Below are 23,278 nucleotides of genomic sequence, written 5' to 3' on the forward strand. Positions count from 1 at the left end.
TGAACAGAAGGGTCTCTGTCTCATGGTGAATACTGGGATTTTTAGGGCTTCCCTGAGTCCACCCAAACTCTAATGGGTACTAGAAATTGGTAGTTTAGGAATGTAAAGAGGTGGATCATTGTGCTGGACACATGATACCCTAGTTGACGGTTGGTTTTAGGAACAGATGACCCTTTATACATCATCTGCTCTATAGATCACAAGATCTGAAAGAAGTAGTTTACTTGTTTCAGAGAGACAAGAAGTCAACATTGTGGCATAAATTACTGAATTGCCTTCTAAATGAAGTTGATTTTTAAAAGAAGTTTGAACCTTTAGTTGGAATAATTATTGCAATCAAGTACAGGTCTAAATCTGTATAAAATTGATTTAAATTTGCATAATATTGTGTAGTCATTACATGTGTGATATAATTATTTTCTTTTTGTTTTTCTAGGGATTTTACTCAGATAACTGATAAACAATTTGAGTTTGATGATGGTGATGAAAGGACAACTCTTGAGGTGGAGAAGTATCGAATTTCTCGCCAAGATTATGATAATGTAAGTGTTTCATTTTACTATTGTAAGAGTCAGGCTGTTTTGTGTGGTAGTGTAATTCTTTCTTTTTAAAACTGCTTTGATGAAAAACAAAACAAAAAAAACAACAAGTACCAGGTTAATTGAAAATGAGCATGGCCTTGTTAATGAGACACCCTATGTACCATACATAATTTGTGCAAGTGGAAAAGATTACTCTGTTTTTAGCCATCTAAGCTGAGCTACTAGTAGTTGATCAGTTTGTATTTTACTTACTCAATTATTCAATCATTTCTAGACGTTTTAAAATTCTTCTCAATGTTAAGGTTAAGATCCTACCTAACAGTAATAACTTTTTTTTTTTTTTTTAAATTTTAAACACCACTGAAATAAATCTTTAGCATAATAATGTAAGAATATGACCTGGGATTGATTTTTCTCAGCATTTTTATCAATAATAGACATAATTGTTTGCATTGGCATCATATAATCTTATTGGATTTATTTAATAGATCTAAAAAAATACTATAACTGTTAACAGAATTGCCCTTAGCACTCCTCCAGGTTTGAGGATGACACTTTTGACTTCCTCCCCCTTCCCTATCCCAAAAAATGTTCAGTGAAAGGGTTTGCTTTGGGGTGTCACTCTTTCAATGCATAATTATCAGATTTTTATAGATAAAAAATAGGCAATGAATAGATGATAGGTATATTTCAATACTGCATACAACTTGATTGTAACACTAAGTTGTTAATGTTTTACTTCAATTACTATAGAATTGAGATAAAGAAATACATTGTACAATAATCATAGATCTTTGTGTGATGTTTGATTGTTGTAATTTATAGACATTCCTTGTACTAGAGAATTTACTATGAAAACAAAATTTTGAACTAGATCTTTTGTTTAATAACATTGTAGCTGAAACTTTTAAAACACTGCTGAAGGTTATACAATTTAAAAATTTTATGATTTACTTTAGTTAACAGTCCACTAATACATTGAATGTATGTAGAAAGTTTACAAAGTTATGTGGCTTTGAGGCCCTAACCCCATGGCCACTTAAATAAGTGGGCTCAAATTTGAATCCAGACTCTAGCAGAGTTTTGTTTACTTAGCACCTAAAGGAAGCATGAAAACCTTCTCCCAGATACCCCCTCCCCCCACTGGTCCACAAATGAGATAGGACAATAGCACACTGGGCTTGCAATAAGTTTGTAAGATAATATGCTATAAAAGCAATTTTTAAAAAAGTGCATACAAATATTCTAGCCTTTAAATTGGCTTATATTTTTAAGTTCTTATATGAATTCCACACTAAAATTTGATATAGTAGGTATTTAAATTTGAAAGAAAGTGCATGTAAAACAATTTTCATCTAGATATTCTGACTGATTACAATATGGTAAAGTGTAAAATGTATATAATGTATACAAGACAATATATTATTGTATCAGGTGTAATTGCTTTGATTAACTGTTTATTATTACACATGTTAAGAAGCTTTCAATTTATTTAGTAAAAAACTTTTCTGCTAAAAAATTCATCCAAATTGTTTGATATCGACACAGCAGGTTACTAATAGTCTTTACTAAAATTTAAAAAAGCCAACTTCCTCAGTATTATCAGTTTCATAGATTTTAGTGACTAAAGATATCTCAGTAGACCACATACACTTTATTTAAGCAGTCATTGTTAACTATTATTTTACCCTTTCCAAAACGAATATGTGATACACCCATCTACATTAGTCTCAGTTATCTCACTGTCTCTCTCTATGTTGACTAGTAAAAACCTTATACTTTACAACTTGGCAGAGATGTTTCAGTAAGTTGTTTCATTGGTGTTACTCTAAATTTAGAAGTTTGTGACCTCTCGAAGGTGTATCCCTCCATTTTCTTTTGACTTTACATTATTTATTTCAGTTTGGTTTTAGCTTTCAACTAGACTTGTAGTGATGTGTTAGAGCTATATACGTGGTTATTTCCCTTGCCCTTCATTTGTATTGCTTTTCAGTTTTCTGAAATCAGGGGACTTAAATGTGTATCTATTTTAGAAATCCGTTCTTCCCGAGTTATCTTTCCTCCTTTAAAAGTGTTAATTTTATAAGTCGTTATTTTAAGATTACGTCATATATATATATATATATATATATATATATATATATATATATATATATATATATATATATATATATATATATATATATATATATATATATATTCAATTAAATCTACTTTTCATGAATTAAAAAAAAAGGAATAGTCCTAAGACAAAAAAAAAAAAAAAAAGAAATTAGAATGTGTGTGTTTCAGTCTTCAGATCAATGCACAAATATAAAGCAATATTTCCTTACAGTTATACATGTTGTCAAAGAAGAAACACAATCTTTCATGTTTGACTTACCTTTCGGCCTTAGAGAATTTAATCCAATCCTTGATCTTTGATATGTATACATTTTGTCATTGATGTGATTATAGGAATAGCTTTCTGTGTAGCTTATTTAATGTTGTGTGTGTTTCTTGAGCTTGTCTCTCATGTCGCACATTGTATGTTCCTATCTTGTTTATTTTATTTCCTGAAGCAACATTGTATTTGAAGTCGTCCCCCCCCCCCCACCTCTCTCTCTCCTTTGGGACGTGTGACAATCCATAAATAGTGCTGAAATCACTGGCCTAGGATTAAACCTAATGTAGTTGTGTGAACTTAAACTGCTGTTAGGAGAATTGATGTGTATATGAATGGTCTATACAAAATAAATACCTAGCATTAGGCGATTTTTGGGGCGCGGTGGCTGAGTGGTTAATCGCTTGGCTTCCGAACCTGTGTCTTGGGTTCGAATCTTGGTGAAGGCTGGGATTTTGACTTTTGGGATTTTTAGGGCGCCCTTGTGTCACCCAACTCTAATGAATACCTGACTTAAGTTGGGTAAAGTATAGTTTGTTTTTTGTTGTGCTGGCCACATGTCACCCTGCTCGTAAATCGCTGGCCAAAGAAACAGATGGCCATATCCTCATCTGCCCTAGAGGTCGAAAGGTCTGATAAGGGAACGTGTCTTAGGCAAGTTTACAAACAATTTGAATCTCTATTGAGAGATGTTGCTACATTCCACGCGCGAAATGTACAAACAATTTGAATCTCTATTGAGAGGTGTTGCTACATTCCACGCGCGAAAGGTGCAAACAATTTGAATCTCTATTGAGAGGTGTTGCTACATTCCACGCGCGAAATGTACAAACAATTTGAATCTCTATTGAGAGGTGTTGCTACATTCCACGCGCGAAAGGTGCAAACAATTTGAATCTCTATTGAGAGGTGTTGCTACATTCCACGCGCGAAATGTACAAACAATTTGAATCTCTATTGAGAGATGTTGCTACATTCCACGCGCGAAATGTACAAACAATTTGAATCTCTATTGAGAGATGTTGCTACATTCCACGCGCGAAATGTACAAACAATTTGAATCTCTATTGAGAGGTGTTGCTACATTCCACGCGCGAAATGTACAAACAATTTGGATCTCTATTGAGAGGTGTTGCTACATTCCACGCGCGAAATGTACAAACAATTTGAATCTCTATTGAGAGGTGTTGCTACATTCCACGCGCGAAATGTACTGGGCTTTTTGTTAGGTCTTTACACTGTGATGACATTGACAGTGAAATGCTTTAGACTCAGTTCGTAAACATTGGTTTTCAAAGTCTCCAGTACAGTGTTTCAACTTTTGATCGAGTCACTTTGGAGTAGATTGTAGCGTGAGCACAGAGACACGAATTACATTTCGTCTGCTAATGAGTTCCAGTTGAACCGCTTCCCCGGAGACTGATTATGTTCGAGTTGTTCCATGCTGTAAGGTCTGGGTTGGGGGAGAAGGGTGTAAAGATAACGCTTTGGGTCTCAAGTGTAAGTGAGGATAGATGCGTCATTACGCCATCGTGTTTGATAGCTAGAACCAGACTGTATTGGTCACTGACTGGACTTAAAAATGTTTCAAGTGTTTCTGATAGCAACAGACGTATTCAGATAACAGATGATAATTGGCTGGTGATTGTGGTTTAAATGATTCATTTATTTATTTCCTCTTGGAGTGATGTGTTTGTACTGTACACACAGTGGTTCTCAAACTAGTGCTCGACAGTTTCCCATGAAGAGAAAATATTAAATTGTAATAAGCATTAGAAAAAAAAGCAAACAAGTCACAACCCTAAATCTAAGGTTGTATTAAGGCTAGTGGGCTACACATTGAGTGACAGGCATCATTGTGTGAACACCTAACAACAACTAAGTATGTCAATGAATTCATAACTTTTTTTTACGAACAACAAACTTTTGTCTGTTTGTCTAGTTCAAAGTTATTCTCCCGCATGCCCTGTCTGCGTAGATTTGAAAACATTGCTCATAGTTCAGATTTATTAGGCAAACGAAAAATGTCTAGAATGGTTTGTTCAGATCCTTTCGTATATATCTTGCCATAGTCTGCTGTTCGAATTGGCCGCTTACATTTATCTCAGCTAAACAGATTGTTGCATGGCTCCTGGTCCTCCTTCCCCCATTTAACTCCCCCCCCCGCCCCCATTGCGAACTTGCGAACTTGATTATTACAAGAGCGCCATTCTCCTCCACCCACGCAAGTATTTATTCCCCCCCCCAACCTCTCGGCGTGGTCATCTATCTCTGGTCTTATTGATATTTCCTTGATATTTACTCAATGCTATTGATTTTCTGTGACGAGCGCCAGTGTTTGCGTGAGGAGCCTTTGATGCTTGCAGTCAGGTTGATTGAATCTATTGAGATTGTGCGAGGGGGGTCTTTCATTTATCTGCTCACGTAAAACGGTAGTTTGATCAAGTCTTACTAACAAGTTTCTCCAAGACTTCAACTGAAAAAAACCTCAATCAATAGTCATAAACAAAAAAAGAAACGTGTTTGGGATTTGAACCTGGAGCGCCCTAGCAGGATCCACCTGGTTGATGCTAGTGTGGCATACTGTGAAGCCTACGTTTTTCGACAGCTGTCCGTTAATCATTGATTGAATGTCTCTGGGAACTAATTAAACTGATGTGTTGTATCTAGACCACAGCGGCACAGGGCGAGATGGTGGTATCCCGTGACACTAATGGACCAGCAGCCAATCAGCGCAGGTACCGGCTTCCCATGCAACCACCACGTACAGATTTATTGTGTGTGGACTTGTAGAAATGGTCGATTTTTCAAAGCATAGCATGTATACACTTATTTAGCATGCATACACTTACTTGAACGGCACATTGTATAATAGATATAGATTTCAATTCCATATGGTAGACTTTGATGTTAAAGAGTTATGTATACATTATGTATGTAACATTATGTTATGAATACAAATACTCTATTTAGATTCCATACTTCCTCTACGATCTTCTTATTAATTGATGTCTCGTTTATCGTCTGCTAAATGTTTCCTGCCAAACCCCTCACACAGCATCAGTGTTACGTCAGCTGCTCACTAATTATTGAAAGTTGTTGACTCATTGGAATTGCCCCCCTTTCTTCACCAAATAGCACAAAGTCATGAGTTTTTCCCCTTGCTCATTGTTTAACTCTGATATTAAGACATACAGTGGCTCTACTGTGATACTTGTTTCTTTAAAGTACTAGATCTAGTTTTTATTTTAAGTCACCACTTTCACAGATATTTCGGTCGGCCCTACCTGTACCTGGTTCCGATTGATATCTAGCTCATCAATCTAGTTATGCGTATGAAGACGACTCATTGTGTCCCGGGGAAACCTCTGGGTTTTTGTAATCAATACTTTGTCTTGGAAGTGTGTGTGTGTGTGTCGCATTTCGCGTTGTTGTTTTAGTGAATGATCTTCATCATTTCACTCCCTGGTCCAGTTGGTGTCTCACGTGGTCAACTTGTGTCCAACATGCTGGCGTTTTATCTGGAAGGAATAACGGTAAACACTTGGCCCGGCCTGTAGTGGTGTGGTGCTGCATTCTATACGGATCTAGCGTTCAATGTAGTTACTAGGTTTCACTTTGATCGAATCCGCTTTTAATATTAATTTTGTTCATTATTAGATCTGTATTTTTGTGTTTGTGTGTGTAAACGACAAATTATATCAACAGTAGAGTGCATAAAGTGTTACTGTACAGTAATCCATGGATGAGCTGTTCATGCTGTTTTACTGTCAAGTAATCAGCACTATAGATACAATGTTACTGTAGTTATCAGTTGACTTCATAATAGTGTTACTGTAAAAGTAATCCATAGATGAGTGCATGGTGTTTTACTGTGAAGTAATCAACACTGTAGATACAATGTTACTGTAGTTATCAGTTGAGTACATAAAAGTGTTACTGTCAAGTAATCCGTTCTTCTTTTATTTGTTCGTATGTTTTGTTATTGAGTATTGAATTGCTTGTTAGCAAATCTTGTTCTCAATGACACTGCCTCAGGTTGGTGTGTATTCTCTGAAGGCTGTGCACACGACATCACGTGTATCACGTCTATTGTACTCATGCAGTATGTTATGTTATGTTGGACGTCTGAGGTTGAGATATCTAGGGTGACCTGCTTATATATTTCAACAACATTGGGAAGGTGGCTGGGATAGACGGGGAGATTTGAGTTGATACTTTTTAAAATTATTATTTGACGTTGATTCATTTTGCATTCTTCGCTAATAGTGATATTAGTTTTGATTAGATTGACTCTCAGCCATTCAATCTAATTGAACTCGGAAAGTCACGTTTTTCGTTTGACCTAATTATCGGAAAGACCGTGACCGTTTCGCAGTTTTCCGATTAATCAAATGGGAATATTGTCGCAAGGACTGTTCACCGAGTGCCCCCCCTCCCCCCCATTGATTTTTTTGGTGTTCTCGCTACAAATGAAATAAAACTAAGTTAGTCCAGTGACGATCTCCCTAGAAAGTTGTTTGGTCACCGGCAAACTTTGGCTTGAAGTCTTTACATTCGTAAAATTTGACGTCACTTAAACCTGGCATTTCAAATATTTCTAGAGATATGCCTGTTAGGCCAGCTTGCATATATTTTTACACTCCACAGATTTCCAGAGCTTTATTAACTCTAATTCTGCTTGTACTCTAGTAGTTCACCCCCTCTATGTCGCCAGTTATCAACAGTTGTTCTTTATGTGTCAACAGTTTGCAAATGTCTTTAAGTGGAATAAGCCTGCGTTGCATTTCAACATTCTCTACTTAGATTTCAATTAGCATCAGGAATCAATTGTCTTGACTTTGATGCAGATACAAATAAAGTCTGCACCGGAAGTGAATCGATACTTTTGACCTGACTTTCAGATTTTATCCAGTCTGGCCATTGTCATTGCTACGATATTTCACGTTTAGGTTTGCTGCGCGCCTCAAGCGCTGTGTCATTTGTCCAAGCGTCCATTAACCAAGTCTGACACGATGTTTCCGTTGTTCAATGACCAACCAAATACTCAATGTGTACAAAGTAGACAGAGGCTTAATATTTGTTGATACGTAGGTGTGGGGCGTGGTTGGGCTCAAACGGTTGGTTCCGAACAGAGGACTCTCGAGTGTGAATCTCTGTGAAGACTTGTTAGGATGTGAACCTGGTCGTTGTGTTGGCCACAGTGACACCCAGGTCAACCTTCGGCCATAAAAATATCCCCTGCCCCCCATAGATCTCAAGGTTTGTAAGGTGTTAGATCTAGTTGCCATTATATTTATAAAGAAAATCCATTGCTGTATTAAGTAAAACCACGGTCTACAGATTTTATTTGAAATTAAAGGTGATATGCATTCAGTCTTGTCAGTTTGGACTCAAAAGGAAACACAATTTCAATCATAGATAACAAACAAAATGTGTGTCGATTGGACAATCACTGTTAGCATTACTCGGAAAATTGAAAAATAGGTCAAGACGTACGCTCTGAGAGTTTTTATGTCCAGGCTGCAATAAAACGTTAGATAGGCCAGGCCTACTTGTTTCAACAAGTCCGTTAGGAGTGATAGCTACTTTTAACGCGAACTTGAGAAGTCCATTACAACGCATTGTTAGTATAAGCAGCGAGAGTTACTTATGTAATCAAGAAAAACAAAGCGGTGCAGGACTTTGGGGATGGTTTATTTATGTATTCTCACACAACCGCAAATGTGGTTCAGCCACTGTGTTCTCCACATAGCCGTTATTGGTGCCGCGTTCTGCCAGGAATGTTTCACCTGTAAATTGGAATCGATAGGCACACCATCTAGATCTCAACACACGATCGATCCTTGTCGACTATTTAAGGGGGAGGCGGGGGTGCTCACGCTTCAAAGCCTCTTCCTCCTTCCAACATCCTGCCCTCATTTTTTTTCCCTGTCATTTAGCCTAGTTTGACCGCTCTCTAACCTGCCTCCGCTTTGCGTCAACACTGAGAGCGGAAACCATCCAAGCAGACGTTACAAAATATAAAACTAGAAAGTAATGCATTTTTTCAACGAATCAAAACTGCCATATACTTATCACCGAGGCAGCTACGTCTGTTTCGTATAAATTCTACCACTTAAAAATAGAATTGATTGTATTTTGTTATTGATTGTGTCCAAACCATTACTAAGAGATCTAGTAGGAAATGCATTGCAAATGAAGCCCAAAGTTCTGGAGGCCATGCGAGCTGGCACTGCCGCGTGGTTGCGAGGCGAAATGTACCACCAATCTTACCGTTGACTCTCGACCTGGCCTATACCCCCCACCCTCTCTCTCCCCTGCACTGCCATGTTCCCAGCCCACTTGATTGGTTCTCTCGGGCCTGAGAGTGCCGTAGTACCCTTAGTATTGCGTTTATCTGCGTTGTGTGTCTGTGTGCGTGCGAGTGTTTGTGGTCTGCTCGTGTCCTAGCCTGCCTTGGTAACCGGCGACAGGATCGAACTTGCTGAACGTTCGATCAGTAACCAATACAATCGGTGATCCCCTCCCCTCCACCCGTTCCAATAATGTGATCGAATCTGAAGCTAGTCCCATGGTCCTGTGGGTTAAGGTAGTCGACGTGAATGTTGTTTGCTGTTTGACGTATGTGTCCTCAGCCAACCAATTCATTAGTGACCACATCCATCCAGCTAGTGTGTGACCATGATTAAAATGGAAAGGTTAGGGTTTACAACCTACAGGGTGAGTGATTTCAGTTGCTTTCTTGTTGTAGTTAGTGAGACAGTCCGTTGTAGCTAGTACATTGTTTATGCGCCGCACCGAGCAGCTCAAGTAATGGTAGCAACAAAACAGACTTGAACTTAGAAAGTAAGATTATCAAAGATTCCTTTGAATGATTCATCTAGATACCTATGACAAGAAATTGATAGAGATAGTGACAGTTATAAACTTAGGCCTGTAGACATGTTTGTTTGTTTTGTTTTTTTCTTCCTATATTTGTTTACTTTCTTGCCTTGTGTTTCTTAGCAACACAAGATGGAAACAAAACTGTTTTCATATTTTCAACACTTTTTTTTTGTCTATCTCTCTCAAAGATTTGTTCAACTCTAAATGTCTAGTATTCAATAATGAGAACCATTTAGACAACATCTAGCTAGGGTCTAGTTGCGAAACCATTCCCAGTGATAGTTGTAGGCAATTATCTTTGCTCTGTTTGAACTGGTAGCTAACTGAATCATACCTGGTTTGTAAAGGCAGGAGGGAGGGGGTTGTTTGTTTTGTTTCAATGGTATAGCTGTTGTGTTGGCACAAAACATTTCCAACACATTCAGTTCACCTTTTTTTTTCTCCTCTGTTTTGTAGAAGAAAAAAAAAAACATGCTTATCTGTAATTAATTTCAGCCAGCTATCTATTTAGACGAATGAACGAATTCATAGCTTAACAATTGGATACTCTTTATAAGTCTGTTTTATGCTCTAGGATCTGACTTCATGTAGCCTGGGTATAAAGTTGTGTTTCTTTTGAATGTTTCTTTGTCATTATCTTACTATTAATTATTATGGACAGTGCTTCTTGGCTTTGTGTTAGATCAACCAAATTTGTGAGCTAGTTACTTAGCACTTCAAATATGTTGCTCTAATGGAACATTGAAAACACATTCAATGAAGGAATTCAATTCAATAATTTAATACATAGTCCACTGTATTCCTCATATATTCATGAGTAAATTGTGATAATATTAAATGGTGAAAACAGCAAAAAAAACACATATTAATTAATCTATTAAATCTTCTGTACTTTAAGGTTCCTAGTCAAACAAAATTCAGAAATCCCATTGTATCAAACTTAAGGATTATTTTTGTCTGTTTTTATTTGAGAATTGGAAATCATGTTGTTGTTTTGTAAATTCTGTACATTATGTGTGTGTGTGTGTTTGGTTATTAAGTGTTCTTTTTTCTCTGCTTCTATGCAGACCAAGTTGTATTTCTTTGCCTACTATTTGAGTTGTTCATTAGTTAGACTAAACTGTTGGACTTCAATTGTACCTTTAACTTATGCACCTTTAACTTATGCAGTGATCTTAAAACAAAAGATTAAAAATTACAATAATTATAAATGTTAATGTATTAAAGAGTTATATTTAAAAAAGAACAACTACATATTTGAAGCCTGCAGAAAGAACCACATTAATGTATTTGAAGACTAATAGCCAATCAAAACACTGCATATTTTAAGACTATTAGCCAACCAAAATACTACATATTTTAAGACCATTAGCCTACAAAAACACTACATATTTTAAGACTTTTAGCCTACAAAAACACTACATATTTTAAGACTTTTAGCCTACAAAAACACTACATATTTTAAAACTATTAGCCTACAAAAACAACTACAGTAACATATTTGAAGACCATCTGCCAACAAAAAAAAAACAACTACAGTAATATATTTGAAACTAATACTAATAGCCAACAAAAACACTACATATTTGAAGACTATTGGCCTACACAAGAAATAAAAAGCTTTCACGTTTGTGTTTCAGTTGAACCCAATTCTTAATGCTACGAGCTCTTCAGGCATGAGTCCTGACTCACAGACCAATATAATAGGCAGCACAGCATCCAGCCCATATGATGATGTAAGCATTTTAGCTTGATTCTTATCAATATTATTGTTTTTAATTGAAATAGTCCATCTCATTACTACATACTATGAGCATGTTAATTTTTCTGTAGTGAAATCTCAGTTGTTAACATCTGTGGCTGTAGGGAAGAGGGTTTTTGTGTTTCCCTACAAACACCTATTAACTTAGTTCAATTTCAAAAGTCCTACCTTTCACCTATTAACTTAGTTCAATTTCAAAAGTCCTACCTTTCATTGGGAGTTGTGCAGTCAAGTGATTTACCTCTAATTTATGTATACAGTCTGCAGTCAAGTGATTTGTCTCTAAATTACATATACAGTGTGCAGACAAGTGATTTACCTCTAAATTATGTAAACAGTGTGCAGTCAAGTGATTTACCTCTAAATTATGTATACAGTCTGCAGTCAAGTGATTTGTCTCTAAATTACGTATACAGTCTGCAGACAAGTGATTTACCTCTAAATTATGTAAACAGTGTGCAGTCAAGTGATTTACCTCTAAATTATGTATACAGTCTGCAGTCAAGTGATTTGTCTCTAAATTACGTATACAGTGTGCAGACAAGTGATTTACCTCTAAATTATGTAAACAGTGTGCAGTCAAGTGATTTACCTCTAAATTATGTATACAGTCTGCAGTCAAGTGATGTATCTCTAAATTACGTTTACAGTGTGCAGACAAGAGATTTACCTCTAAATTATATATACAGTCTGCAGTCAAGTAATTTACCTCTAAATTATGTGTATAAAGTGTGCAGTCAAGTGATTTATCTCTAAATTATATATACAGTCTGCAGTCAAGTGATTTATCTCTAAATACATTCTGCAGTCATTCTGTTCTGTTCATGTGATATACATAGATTCTACAATGTAAATCAATTTAATTAACTTCCTTCTCTGTTTGATTCACCTGTTAAATAATGTTGCAGCATGTCCTTATTATAATAGCACAAAATTTTGTCTTAAAAAAATGTGTTTTATTTGTTTTTGTCTATTTTCAGGGTCTGGCATCACCCTACTCACCTCACAACTCTATCACATCACCAATACCCACAGTTCCTTCCAAGTAGGTCCTAGTTCACTCTATAATGCAGACACTTTTATGTTTAGTTAGAAACAGTTCATTAATTAATCATGATAAATGATTTGTTTCTGTGACCTCACCCCCATACTCTTTGCCTTCCATTCACATTCCTTCTCTCTCTCTCTCTGTGTGAGTGTTTAGGATGTAAAAGTGAAATTACTTTCATCACTAGGTCTTGGGTTTAAACGAAATGAATTCAGCATCCATCAGTAATTTTTATTCTGAAACCAAGGAGAAACATGACAACAGAAATCCACAGCTATTATTTGTAATTCACATTTATCTTGATCCAAACTCATTAATTCATTCCTTACTCGGTCAGACTGTGAGGAGTGCTATGTGTTGATTAGGCAACACGAAAAGGACCAAGACGTCTGTGTGTAGTCACTCATTGAACTCTTTATGTTGTGTCTGTTCTATTTATCTGAATGTTTTATTATTTTTATTTGAGCAAAAAGTCTTTGCAATCACAACAAATTCCAATAAGTATCAATAAAGCAGTCTTAGTCTTATTTTAATCATTTAGTTTTCTATAATTACAGAAAGATGATCTTTTTTTTTTTTTAATTTCTCTTTTAGTACTGAATATCCTGGTGACTACGGTTTTGAAATAAGTTTTTCTCAACCATCCAAAGAGACCAAGTCTACAACATGGACAGTAAGTTATAATAAAAAAAAACAATATATCTGATCATTTATTGGCCATTAGGAAGTCAAATGGTGTCTAACTGTAATGCACTGTGATGCCAACTCTGAAATTAAAAAAAAAACAACTGATTATGTAGGTGCTAGTAAAAAAATTACTGTTGTACTGAAAAAAAAAAGACCATTAACTTTTCTTGTTAAATAAGAAAATTGGAGGACTTTTAAAAACAAAGTTGTACTAATTTACTGTGTAGGATTGGATGCATATGTTTATACTATATAGAGCTACATAGGTTCACTTAAAGTTTAGTAATAAACACTCTGATCTTTATATTCATTTATTCTGAATAGTATTAAATTATTCTTTCATTCATATTTTTTTCCTCCAGTATTCTGAAAGTTTGAAAAAACTCTACGTTAGAATGGCCACCACTTGCCCCGTCCGTTTCAAGACCAAGAACCAAGCTCCCTTCAACAGCATCATTCGAGCCATGCCCATATTCATGAAGCCAGAGCATGTCCAGGAAGTGGTGAAGAGGTGCCCCAACCATGCCGTCTCCAAGGAGAACAATGAAAAGCACCCTGCCCCCTCCCATCTGGTCAGGTGCGAGCACAAGTCAGCCAAATACATGGATGACCCAAACACCAGCAGGCAGAGTGTGGTCATACCTCATGAGACGCCACAGGCTGGAGCTGAGTGGGTCACCAACTTGTTCCAGTTTATGTGCCTAGGCTCGTGCGTAGGGGGCCCCAACAGACGGCCCTTGCAGATTGTGTTCACGTTGGAGAAAGATAACCAGGTACTGGGCCGTCGAGCTGTAGAGGTCAGGATATGTGCTTGCCCTGGGCGTGATAGGAAAGCAGATGAGAAAGCAGCTCTTCCACAGAGTAACAGTAAGCCAGTCAAAGGTAAGCATTATGTGATTCTGACTTTTTTTTTTTTTTTTTGTATGGGCTGTCTGGTCATTCTGCTTCTAAAAAGGGGGGGGGGGGCTCTCTTTCATAAACAAATGTTATGTGGAGGTAGTGTTACAGTGTAGGAACACAAGTTGTTCTGCTGGGTCAATAATCTTATTTCATTTTCATCACAATCAAATGTGTGTGTGTTTTTGACGAGTGCTTAAGAAGGTAAAGCTTCTGCAGTGATTGGGGATACAAGTGATCTCCATGATAGACATATGGAATGATGTTGAATTTTTCCTCATTTGATTAGCCTTGCCTCCCCACTAACACATGTTAGTCGGGGGGGGGGGGGGGGACTAGTACCAGTTCTGGTAAACTTATAGTGATTTTTTTCCCCCTTGTTAGTAACTATCTAATTGATTCTCTGTACAGGGTTAGGTGCTAAGTTAACATTAAGCACAGAAATCATGAGCATTGCCAAGAAAAGAAAACATGGGGATGATTCAGAAGTCTTCAACCTAACAGTAAGTTTAACAAGACATTCATTTGTGCATTCTCTTTTGTACTGTATTACTAGCCTGAAACATGATGCTAAGATAACTGTTCACATGATCTAATATGTCTTTTAAGTCTTGTAGTATTATTTCAATGTAATTTGTACTTGTATTGTGCACATTTTAAGTGGGAGTGTTTCATTATTATAAGTGAGAGTGTTACATTATTTTAAGTGAGAGTATTACATTATTTTAAGTGAGAGTGTTACATTATTTTAAGTGAGAGTGTTACATTATTTTAAGTGAGAGTGTTACATTATTTTAAGTGAGAGTGTTACATTATTTTAGGTCAGGGGCAGAGAAAACTATGAGATCTTGTGCAAAATGAGAGACTCCCTGGAGTTGTCTTCCCTTGTTCCTGCCCAAACAGTTGAAGCCTACAACAGACAGAAACAGCTGGAAAATCAAAGACAGTAAGTTGAACATTTGATTGATGCATCTATCTATCTAAACACTACAGCTAGCTTCTCTCACACTAATCCTAAGGCTAACTTGTAACCCTATAACTGTGAACATTGATTAACTTAACTAGTCTGATGCTTTCCCTTCTGTTATTATTATTATCATTGGTTGTGAGGTCAGTCTTGGTCTGCTTCTACGACCTATGTAACTAAATGCTAAGCATTATTACAAGGATGTGTGTGGACCAACTTATCAAACTTCAAGAGATATCAATATTCTCATGTAATCACAGTAGTACTGTACTGTCAACTACTTCTCAGGGCTTGTCATCTTCTATCTTATATAATACAGACGTTACTTCAAAAAAGTAGATGATTATGTCCTACGCGTCATGCATTTAGTCATGCATATTAACCAATGACTTAAATTCTGCCAAGTCACTGGGTTTTCCTGGCTAGCTCAGGCAACCCATTCCATGCTCTAATAGCACTAGGGAAGAAGGAGTATTTGTACAAATTTGTCCTAGCATATGGGACGAGGAATGTGCCTTTATCTTTGTGTCTTTCAGAGTATTTTATTAAATTTTGTTTTTGTATTTGAAGATTATGGTTCAGTGTTTTATGTATGATTGCTACTTTACTTTTGAGCCTTCTGTCCTGAAGGCTTTCTAAATTTAGTGATTTAACTAAAGATGTTACTCTAGTCAAATGTGAATATTCGTTTGTTATGAATCTCACTGCTCTAGTTTGTGTCTGTTCCAGTTTCTTAATGTTTTCTTGAGTTGAGGGGTCCCAAATGGAGGATGCATATTCTATTATTGGCCTAACCAAGGTCTTAAATATTAAATGATGTATTTAAATGAGCTGATGTTGATATATATATATATTTTTTTTTTTTTGTTTCTTGCGTTTTTTTTTAAATTCTATATATTACAAATTTTTTTTCATTAGTTTAATACTTGAAGTGGATACCTAATACTAGATCTCAGTATTTTATCTTTGTATGCTGAAACTTTCAACAAGAGCAATATTTTGTTTTTGTCTTGTGTCTTATGTGTGTTTCTCTTGGAAGTCTGCCGCCTGCAATGAAAAGCCAGAGATTAGAATTAACATTCCTTTCCCCTTCTCAAATTTTCAAAAATTATAAAGTTTTTATTTTTTCAAAGAAAAGACTTTTTATTAAAAAAAAAATATTTTAACTCAATAACACACTATGACAGCAAAGACAAAAACAATTTGTTTTTTTTTTCTTTATAATTTTTTTTGTAAAGTATTCAATCACTACATCAAATAAAGTCATTTTCGTAAAGTATTCAATCACTACATCAAATGAAGTCATTTTAAGCAAAAGTCAGAAATAAATCGAAACCAAAAGCTAAAAAAAAAATGACTAACACTCTCTGGCTTATTGCAGGTGGTTGACTAATCTAGTCAGTCAAGAAACTAAAGTCAAGCCTAGAACTAAAAAGAAGAAACTTGCTGCTAAACCTGGCAAGTCTGTCAAGAAGGAGTATGTGATTGAAGAGTCTGAAGACTACGGGGAGTTTGAGATTTATTAAAACGTTGAAAATAGACCAATCAAAACTCAAGGCCAAGATCAAAATGTTGTTCTGCATGTGACTTTTATTTTTGTGAAATGCTTTCTAAAAAAATGTTGTATATAAAAGTGTAAATATATATATGGGTGTCTATGAGATCTTCAGATAAGTTCACATAATGGATTGGAACTACAGGAGAGGTCGTTTAACAGATTTCAAAATTATCAAAGAAATTTGTGTTACAACTAAAACAAGTTTTATATTATTAACCACTCCATGTGAAATAAAATAATCACAGATTTTTGAGGACTTTAAGACTTTGCTCAATTTATTACTATTCAATTTTTTGGCTTCTAGCCAGCCATCCATGTTGTAACACTGAAAGCAAAAGTTAGTCAATGTTTTTCAATTTCTAGATTTTCTAGACTTTGGGTAAGCAGGTTGGTCATTTATTGACCTTATAGTATCAAATTGTTTGGTCCAATTGAGAAATTGAAATGTCAGCTTGAAGTCTGCAGTCTAATTGTTTATTCAAGCCATTGGTCTAGGATGTTACTGATATGAGGGAATCATCTTGTTTTTTTAAAAACAATTGATTAATTTGATACCAACAAAATTTGGTCAATTAGATGCTATTACACTGATGATTTTTTTTTCTTTTTTCAACCTTTTCTTTTAAAAATACTATTTGTAAACTTGACATGCTAAACATTTTAATGTGTAAATTTGATTGCCATTTGACAATCACCTTCAACGGGGCATTATAGATTGAAGTGTGTTTGGAGAAGATTGAATGTAGGAACTGTGGGTCAAAGTGTTTTAGTAAGTTTGGTCAAACTTTCTGAAAAGTGTTTGGTCAACCTTTCTGAAAAGTGTTTGGTCAGCCTTTCTGAAAAGTGTTTGGTCAGCCTTTCTGAAAAGTGTATGGTCAACCTTTCTGAAAAGTGTATGGTCAACCTTTCTGAAAAGTGTATGGTCAACCTTTCTGAAAAGTGTTTGGTCAGCCTTTCTGAAAAGTGTTTGGTTCTGGAACATTTCTATTTGGTCTGTTCATTCAGTTGTTGACAAATGTGTGGACATACTCTGGGATCATGAACAAGACTTCACAGCATTTTTTTGTTCTCCAGTTACTTCAACACATTGATCTGTGTATCATTTCAAATCACCTTTAGCTTCTAAACAGTATTTGGTAAATCAATTTCAAAGTTTTTATTTTACCAAAATGTCAGGCTACCGATGTTCATTGACTATGACTGCTGTAATGACTATGATTGTGTACGAGTTTACTAGGGATGTATGATTGTGTATTTGTGCTCTGGTAATGTATGATTGTTCTAGACATTTTGGATCATGAAGAAGTGATGTATCTATGTGTTATATAAAATATTGTCTATTGTAATGTTCTATTCATGTTTCTTGCCTCTCTTCAACATTCCAGTAGACCGATTGCCAAAACCTCACAGTGCTACCTTACTAGCAAACATTGATACAAAACTGTGATTGTATTCGCAGTATCCAGCATTTATACTTCTATCACTTTTTTTATTGATCAAATATTTTGTTGAGATCCCGTCCATCAAGCAGTTGATGACTTGTTATTAGAACTGTTATTTTTGGTGCATAATGTTTCCCATTTGTTCAGTGTTCACCTAGAAGTCTACCTTGTTTCTTGAGTTACTTTAAAGCGCCAACAAGTGACCAAAACTTTATTTACATGACATTGTTCTTGAAGCAGCATCTTAGTGAAGAGACTAGAGTTTAGTGTCAGTGTAAACTAATGTCACAACAATTTCCAAGCACAAAACAGTCGAGTTTTGGGTAACTTTGAGTTTTGGGTAACTTTGAGTTTTGGGTAACTTTGAGTTTTGGGTAAGAAGTTACGTTGAAAACAGAACTTAATGTTCTGGAAGTGTATTGAAATATTTTCCATCTAATCTTTCACATCTGCTTGAACTAGTTTGATGTTTCACCTGAACTTAGAACTTCATGCCCTAATGGTTTCCCTTATATGCTAGGATGTATGTCCTCCAGCCATTAAGGATAATTGTTAAATACATAAAAAGAAAACATCAAACTGTTTGTCTAACATATTTACTGTGTGTTTGGATATATACAAACTAAAGGTTGTACATTTCCTTTGCATGGACTTTTGGGTCAAATTATTTTCTGTATTTGTGTGTGTGTCTTATTTTATTTTATTATTGGAAAGTGTATGTAGTAGAATACTTTTGTAGACAAGATTAAGTGTGTGTAGTAGATAACATCTGCAGACAAGATTAAGTGTATCTAGTAGATAACATCTGCAGACAAGATTAAGTGTATCTAGTAGATAACATCTGCAGACAAGATTAAGTGTATCTAGTAGATAACATCTGCAGACAAGATTAAGTGTATCTAGTAGATAACATCTGCAGACAAGATTTTGAGATATTGTTTTTAAATGTACAAGTTTCTTTGTTTAAATCTCACATTTAGGAATTAAAAAAAAAAAATTTTTTTAATTGGCTGGTAATACAATCTATTTAGATTGGACATCACATCCAAGTAATAATTGTACATTTAAAAAAATGTAAATGTCATATTTTTAAATCATTTTCACTTCCACACCAAAGTATTTTTGACAGTACAGATTGTGCAGTCAACTTTTCAAATAACAATATCAGGGTCAGACACATTTCAGACTAGATCATTTGTTCTTGAATTGTATATAATGTATTGAACAAGACAACAACAAAGTCTTATTAGCTGTAGAACAAAATTCTCATCGATATCTAATAGGTTTTCAACTTAGCAACGGTATCTGAATGAAAACCGGAGCTTGTAGATTCCAATTCTTTCTTCTTTCAGTAATTTTTTGTTTTTTTTGTAACTAATTTTCATTTGAATTTCTGCTAGCCTAATCTTTTCTGCAGATGACAGTGAAGTGTGTGTGTTTACGGTTAGATTAAAGAATAGATTTAGCAATACATAACTGTGTTGTTAGTTTGGACATAACTGTGTTGTTAGAGCATGTACATAACTGTCTAATGTGTAGTGAGCTGATCTAGTCTCAACATTTTCTCATCCAGTTTCATGTCACTACCCTATACACATTTTTCATTTCAAAACTTTAAGTTCATCGCAAGCCATAGCAACATTTTGTTTTCAATTCAACTGTGATAATTATTTTATAGTTTTATTTGAATATTGGATATTACTTAAATGTAATAATTGTAATAACTTTTTTTTTCATTTTATGATCTGAATATTTTTATGTCAAATTATTATACGATAATATTTTAAAAGTTCTGAAAAATCTATGTGTCGTTGTTTCTTACTGTCCACTTGTTTTAGAAAGCAATAAAGTTTATTTCTGAAAAATTTTTCCTAAATGTTTTGTTTGATATTTATCTGTTGTCAAGCCAGGTTTTAATTTGAGGATACAAGTTACATTTAAACCTAGGGATTACAGTTTTTTATTTCTGCATATTTACTAAACAAGTAAAAAAATTGGGTTTCTTCTTTTTGAATTATTTTAACTTTCATTTTTTTCCCCCACAAAAAGCTGGGAAAAAAAAGGCTAAAACCAAAATGTGGTTTGACATGGCATGAACTAAACTATCCCCCCCACCCCCACTGCCCCATTTAAATTGGATTGATCTTTGTGTCTCAGTCTGAACTATTGAATACTAAATAATATATATATGTGTCTGTGGGAAATGTTTTGTTTTCTTGGAATTGATGTTATGTAGAAAGTGAACAATATAAAATGCCAGTTAAAAATGCTGGAGAACATGTATGATAAAAAAAAAAATGTCTATTCTATTTCAGACTAAATGGAGTTTCTGATTATGGCTCTGATAATTCTGAGGCCTCAACGTCATCGACAATGAGCATTGAACCCCATCATCCTAGTCTGGGGTCCTATGAGGTGTCTGATGACCTCAATGACCTTTTTGACACTGTCACCAGCTCCCACAGTCCACAACATGATTCAGATCTGGCTGTTAAGAAAGAAGATATAGATGTGGCCCTGGGAGATCTTAGGGACAACTCAGTGGCTGGGTAAGTAGAGACATGGTGGCTAGTGCAGAGCTTGTTTAGCTTGCTGTAATAGTCTGCAAAGGTATGGTCAATTGTTATGGCACAATTAAGAATTAAATTATTTGTTTCATAGAGTGGGAAAAATTTGACTTAGACTATGATGTGACTAGAAAAAACAAGGCTAGGATTTTAGGAAGAATAGTGAAATGTAAACGGGCTACTTTAGACGGCATTATAGAGAGGCATTTTTTATGTTCCTAGAGATTTAGCTTGACGACATTCAATCGTGTTCCGTTATTATTAAACTTCTTGTTCGACAATTGCTATTAGCGTTGATTAACTTGTATTGTTGGCCTTTACTTGTGTTATTTGATTTGGTTTGATTTATCTGCATAAGACAGCGCGAAAGCGCCTAACAGTATGCAATTATTGGCTGTGCCATAAACATTGACCTCTCATTTCATTTCATTAATTACTAAATGCTATCAGTTGAATAAATAAATAAATAACTAGAGCTTTAATATAGTGCAACTTTTATGCTTATAGCATGCCCAGAGCGCTATGGTCCAATCTCATTTGTGGACCAGTGGGGGGGGGGGGGGAGGGGTATCTGGGAGAAGGTTTTCCGTGTTGCCTTTAGGCGCTCAGTAAATACAACTCTGCTTGAATCGGATGTCGAACCAAATTCAAACATTCTTAGCCTCTCTTGTTAACAGTGTGTTGAGCCATTATTGATGTTAAAATTGCTAGTTTGGCTTGCATCGGCTTCATTTATTGTTGCGTTTGCCTGCCGAGGTGGGGGAACCTGGTTAATTTGAGTCATCCGTTGGTTAAACCTGTACTTGGCTTGGACATAGAGCAGTTCATTTGAAGGCAGACAAGTTTACATGACAAATAAAGAGCATTTGTTCAACTCTTCTTGAGGGTAACTGAAGAATCACAAAACAAAAAATGGCGTGGTCTTGCTTTAAAAATCTCAAAAAAAATATTCTAACCCAATGAACAAATCAAGATTTTGTCCTAGAAATGTGCTGACACTTTTGTGTTTTTTACCTGATATCTACCAAAATGTTTTAAAATGTGCTAAAGATAGCTGTATTATTGTGCTAACTTAGCAGTAGACCAAACAACAGCTGCCAAAACAAATGTTTTAGTATATTAGGTTGGAACTAATTCTTACTGGTCCTTGGATAGATCATTCTGTAATTCTTGTGTCTATTTATTTCAGCTGGTTGGATAGGTTGGGCTTGTCCAACTATATTGATAGATTCCACCAGAATGGCTATGACAACTTGTTCCAGCTGGATGAATGCAAAAAAGAGGTGGGTTGTACTTGAAGCAACTTAAACTTTTAATCAAACAAGTCCAATGAGAAGACATTTTTTAAAAATTGCTTTTATAGGGTATTTCTTTGATGCTTTTATGGGTAGGGGGTATCTGGGAGAGGGTTTCCATGCTGCCTTTAGACAATCAGCAAACACAACTCTGCTAGAGTCAGGATTCAAACTCCCCAAGTCCCCTTGTTAGGTAGCTAAGCAGCTTTGGCCTCTCTGCCACACATCCGATCCTTCAGATGATATGTTTTTATTATGTTTAACATTGTTTGATTTAACTTAATGAAAGTATCTCTAACAGGCTGAAAATCAATATTTCACAACTGCATTTTAAAAAGAAAACAAATACAGATAACAATTTATGATAGTAAGCATATGAATGTAGTAAGAACAACTAGCAAATCATTTTAATGTATTATTTTTCTTTTGTTTGTGAATACATCAGGACTGTCAGACCAATATTTCACAACTGCATTTTTAGTATGAGAAAAAAAAATAAAAAATTACAGGTCTAAAAATTATACCTGCTTGATGCCTATGACAGTTAACAAACAAATTAAGAACTCAGTTTAATTTTAATATCTTTTGTCTGAAATTCCATTTGGACTGTATACATTATTTAATAGTCATGTAAGGTTTTAAGCAGTTATTAATAAAGAATGTTCAAATATATTCAATGGTAGTAGCACAGCTTGCCAACTTGTCTTTAGCTTTTTAAATGCCAACTTAATAGTGATCCCACTTTTTATCTGACAGACTTTGGAACATCTGGGTATACCTGAAGTGGACAGAAATAAAATCTGGAAGTCCTTGGTAGAATTTCATCAGTATAATCAGATCCAAGACATGACTCAAGCTTTTGTTGGAAGATCAAACAGTCGATCATCCACAGAGTCTACTACTACTTTGGTTTTCCCCACACAGGTAACAGTCTTTTTTTTTTTCGTAATAAACCTTCATTGAAGGACTAGGTAGGCTTACAATAACTTTTTGTTAAAAAAAAACAACCCCCCAAAAAATATGTATTACCAAAGTAGAACAGATTACACAATACTGCACCTTATAAAAAAACATTTTGATGGAACAGATAATTGTCAACCCATGCTTTAAAGGCCTTTTTTTTTTGTGCATACTATCTGTGTAAGGCTTTTGTGGCAAACATACATTTGGTTTAAGTCTGCACATTTTTCTTAGCCAGTTAATCAATGGACAAATACATCAACTGGTAGAATAAACTCATCC

At 35.3% G+C, this 23,278-nt stretch overlaps 2 protein-coding genes across 4 annotated transcripts in view; one reads left to right on the top strand and one right to left on the bottom strand.

Moving 5' to 3' along the window:
* Nucleotides 1–3,114, bottom strand: part of LOC106059143 (WD repeat-containing protein WRAP73-like) — a 43,890-nt gene extending 40,776 nt beyond the window's left edge. The window contains exon 1 of the mRNA XM_056007340.1: nt 2,926–3,114. The gene's annotated coding sequence lies outside the window, so the exon portion shown is untranslated. The remainder of the gene's footprint in view (nt 1–2,925) is intronic.
* Nucleotides 1–23,278, top strand: part of LOC106050970 (cellular tumor antigen p53) — a 46,049-nt gene that overhangs the window by 17,814 nt on the left and 4,957 nt on the right. For all 3 annotated transcript variants that reach the window (XM_013206072.2, XM_013206070.2, XM_013206073.2), the window contains 10 exons: nt 437–542; nt 11,454–11,549; nt 12,556–12,620; nt 13,218–13,296; nt 13,673–14,192; nt 14,619–14,710; nt 15,029–15,153; nt 20,490–20,723; nt 21,931–22,024; nt 22,793–22,960. In XM_013206072.2, the coding sequence (XP_013061526.2) occupies nt 437–542; nt 11,454–11,549; nt 12,556–12,620; nt 13,218–13,296; nt 13,673–14,192; nt 14,619–14,710; nt 15,029–15,153; nt 20,490–20,723; nt 21,931–22,024; nt 22,793–22,960 (1,579 nt within the window). The remainder of the gene's footprint in view (nt 1–436; nt 543–11,453; nt 11,550–12,555; nt 12,621–13,217; nt 13,297–13,672; nt 14,193–14,618; nt 14,711–15,028; nt 15,154–20,489; nt 20,724–21,930; nt 22,025–22,792; nt 22,961–23,278) is intronic.

This window comes from Biomphalaria glabrata, chromosome 13 (genome assembly GCF_947242115.1).
Source record: "Biomphalaria glabrata chromosome 13, xgBioGlab47.1, whole genome shotgun sequence".
NCBI lineage: Eukaryota > Metazoa > Mollusca > Gastropoda > Planorbidae > Biomphalaria > Biomphalaria glabrata.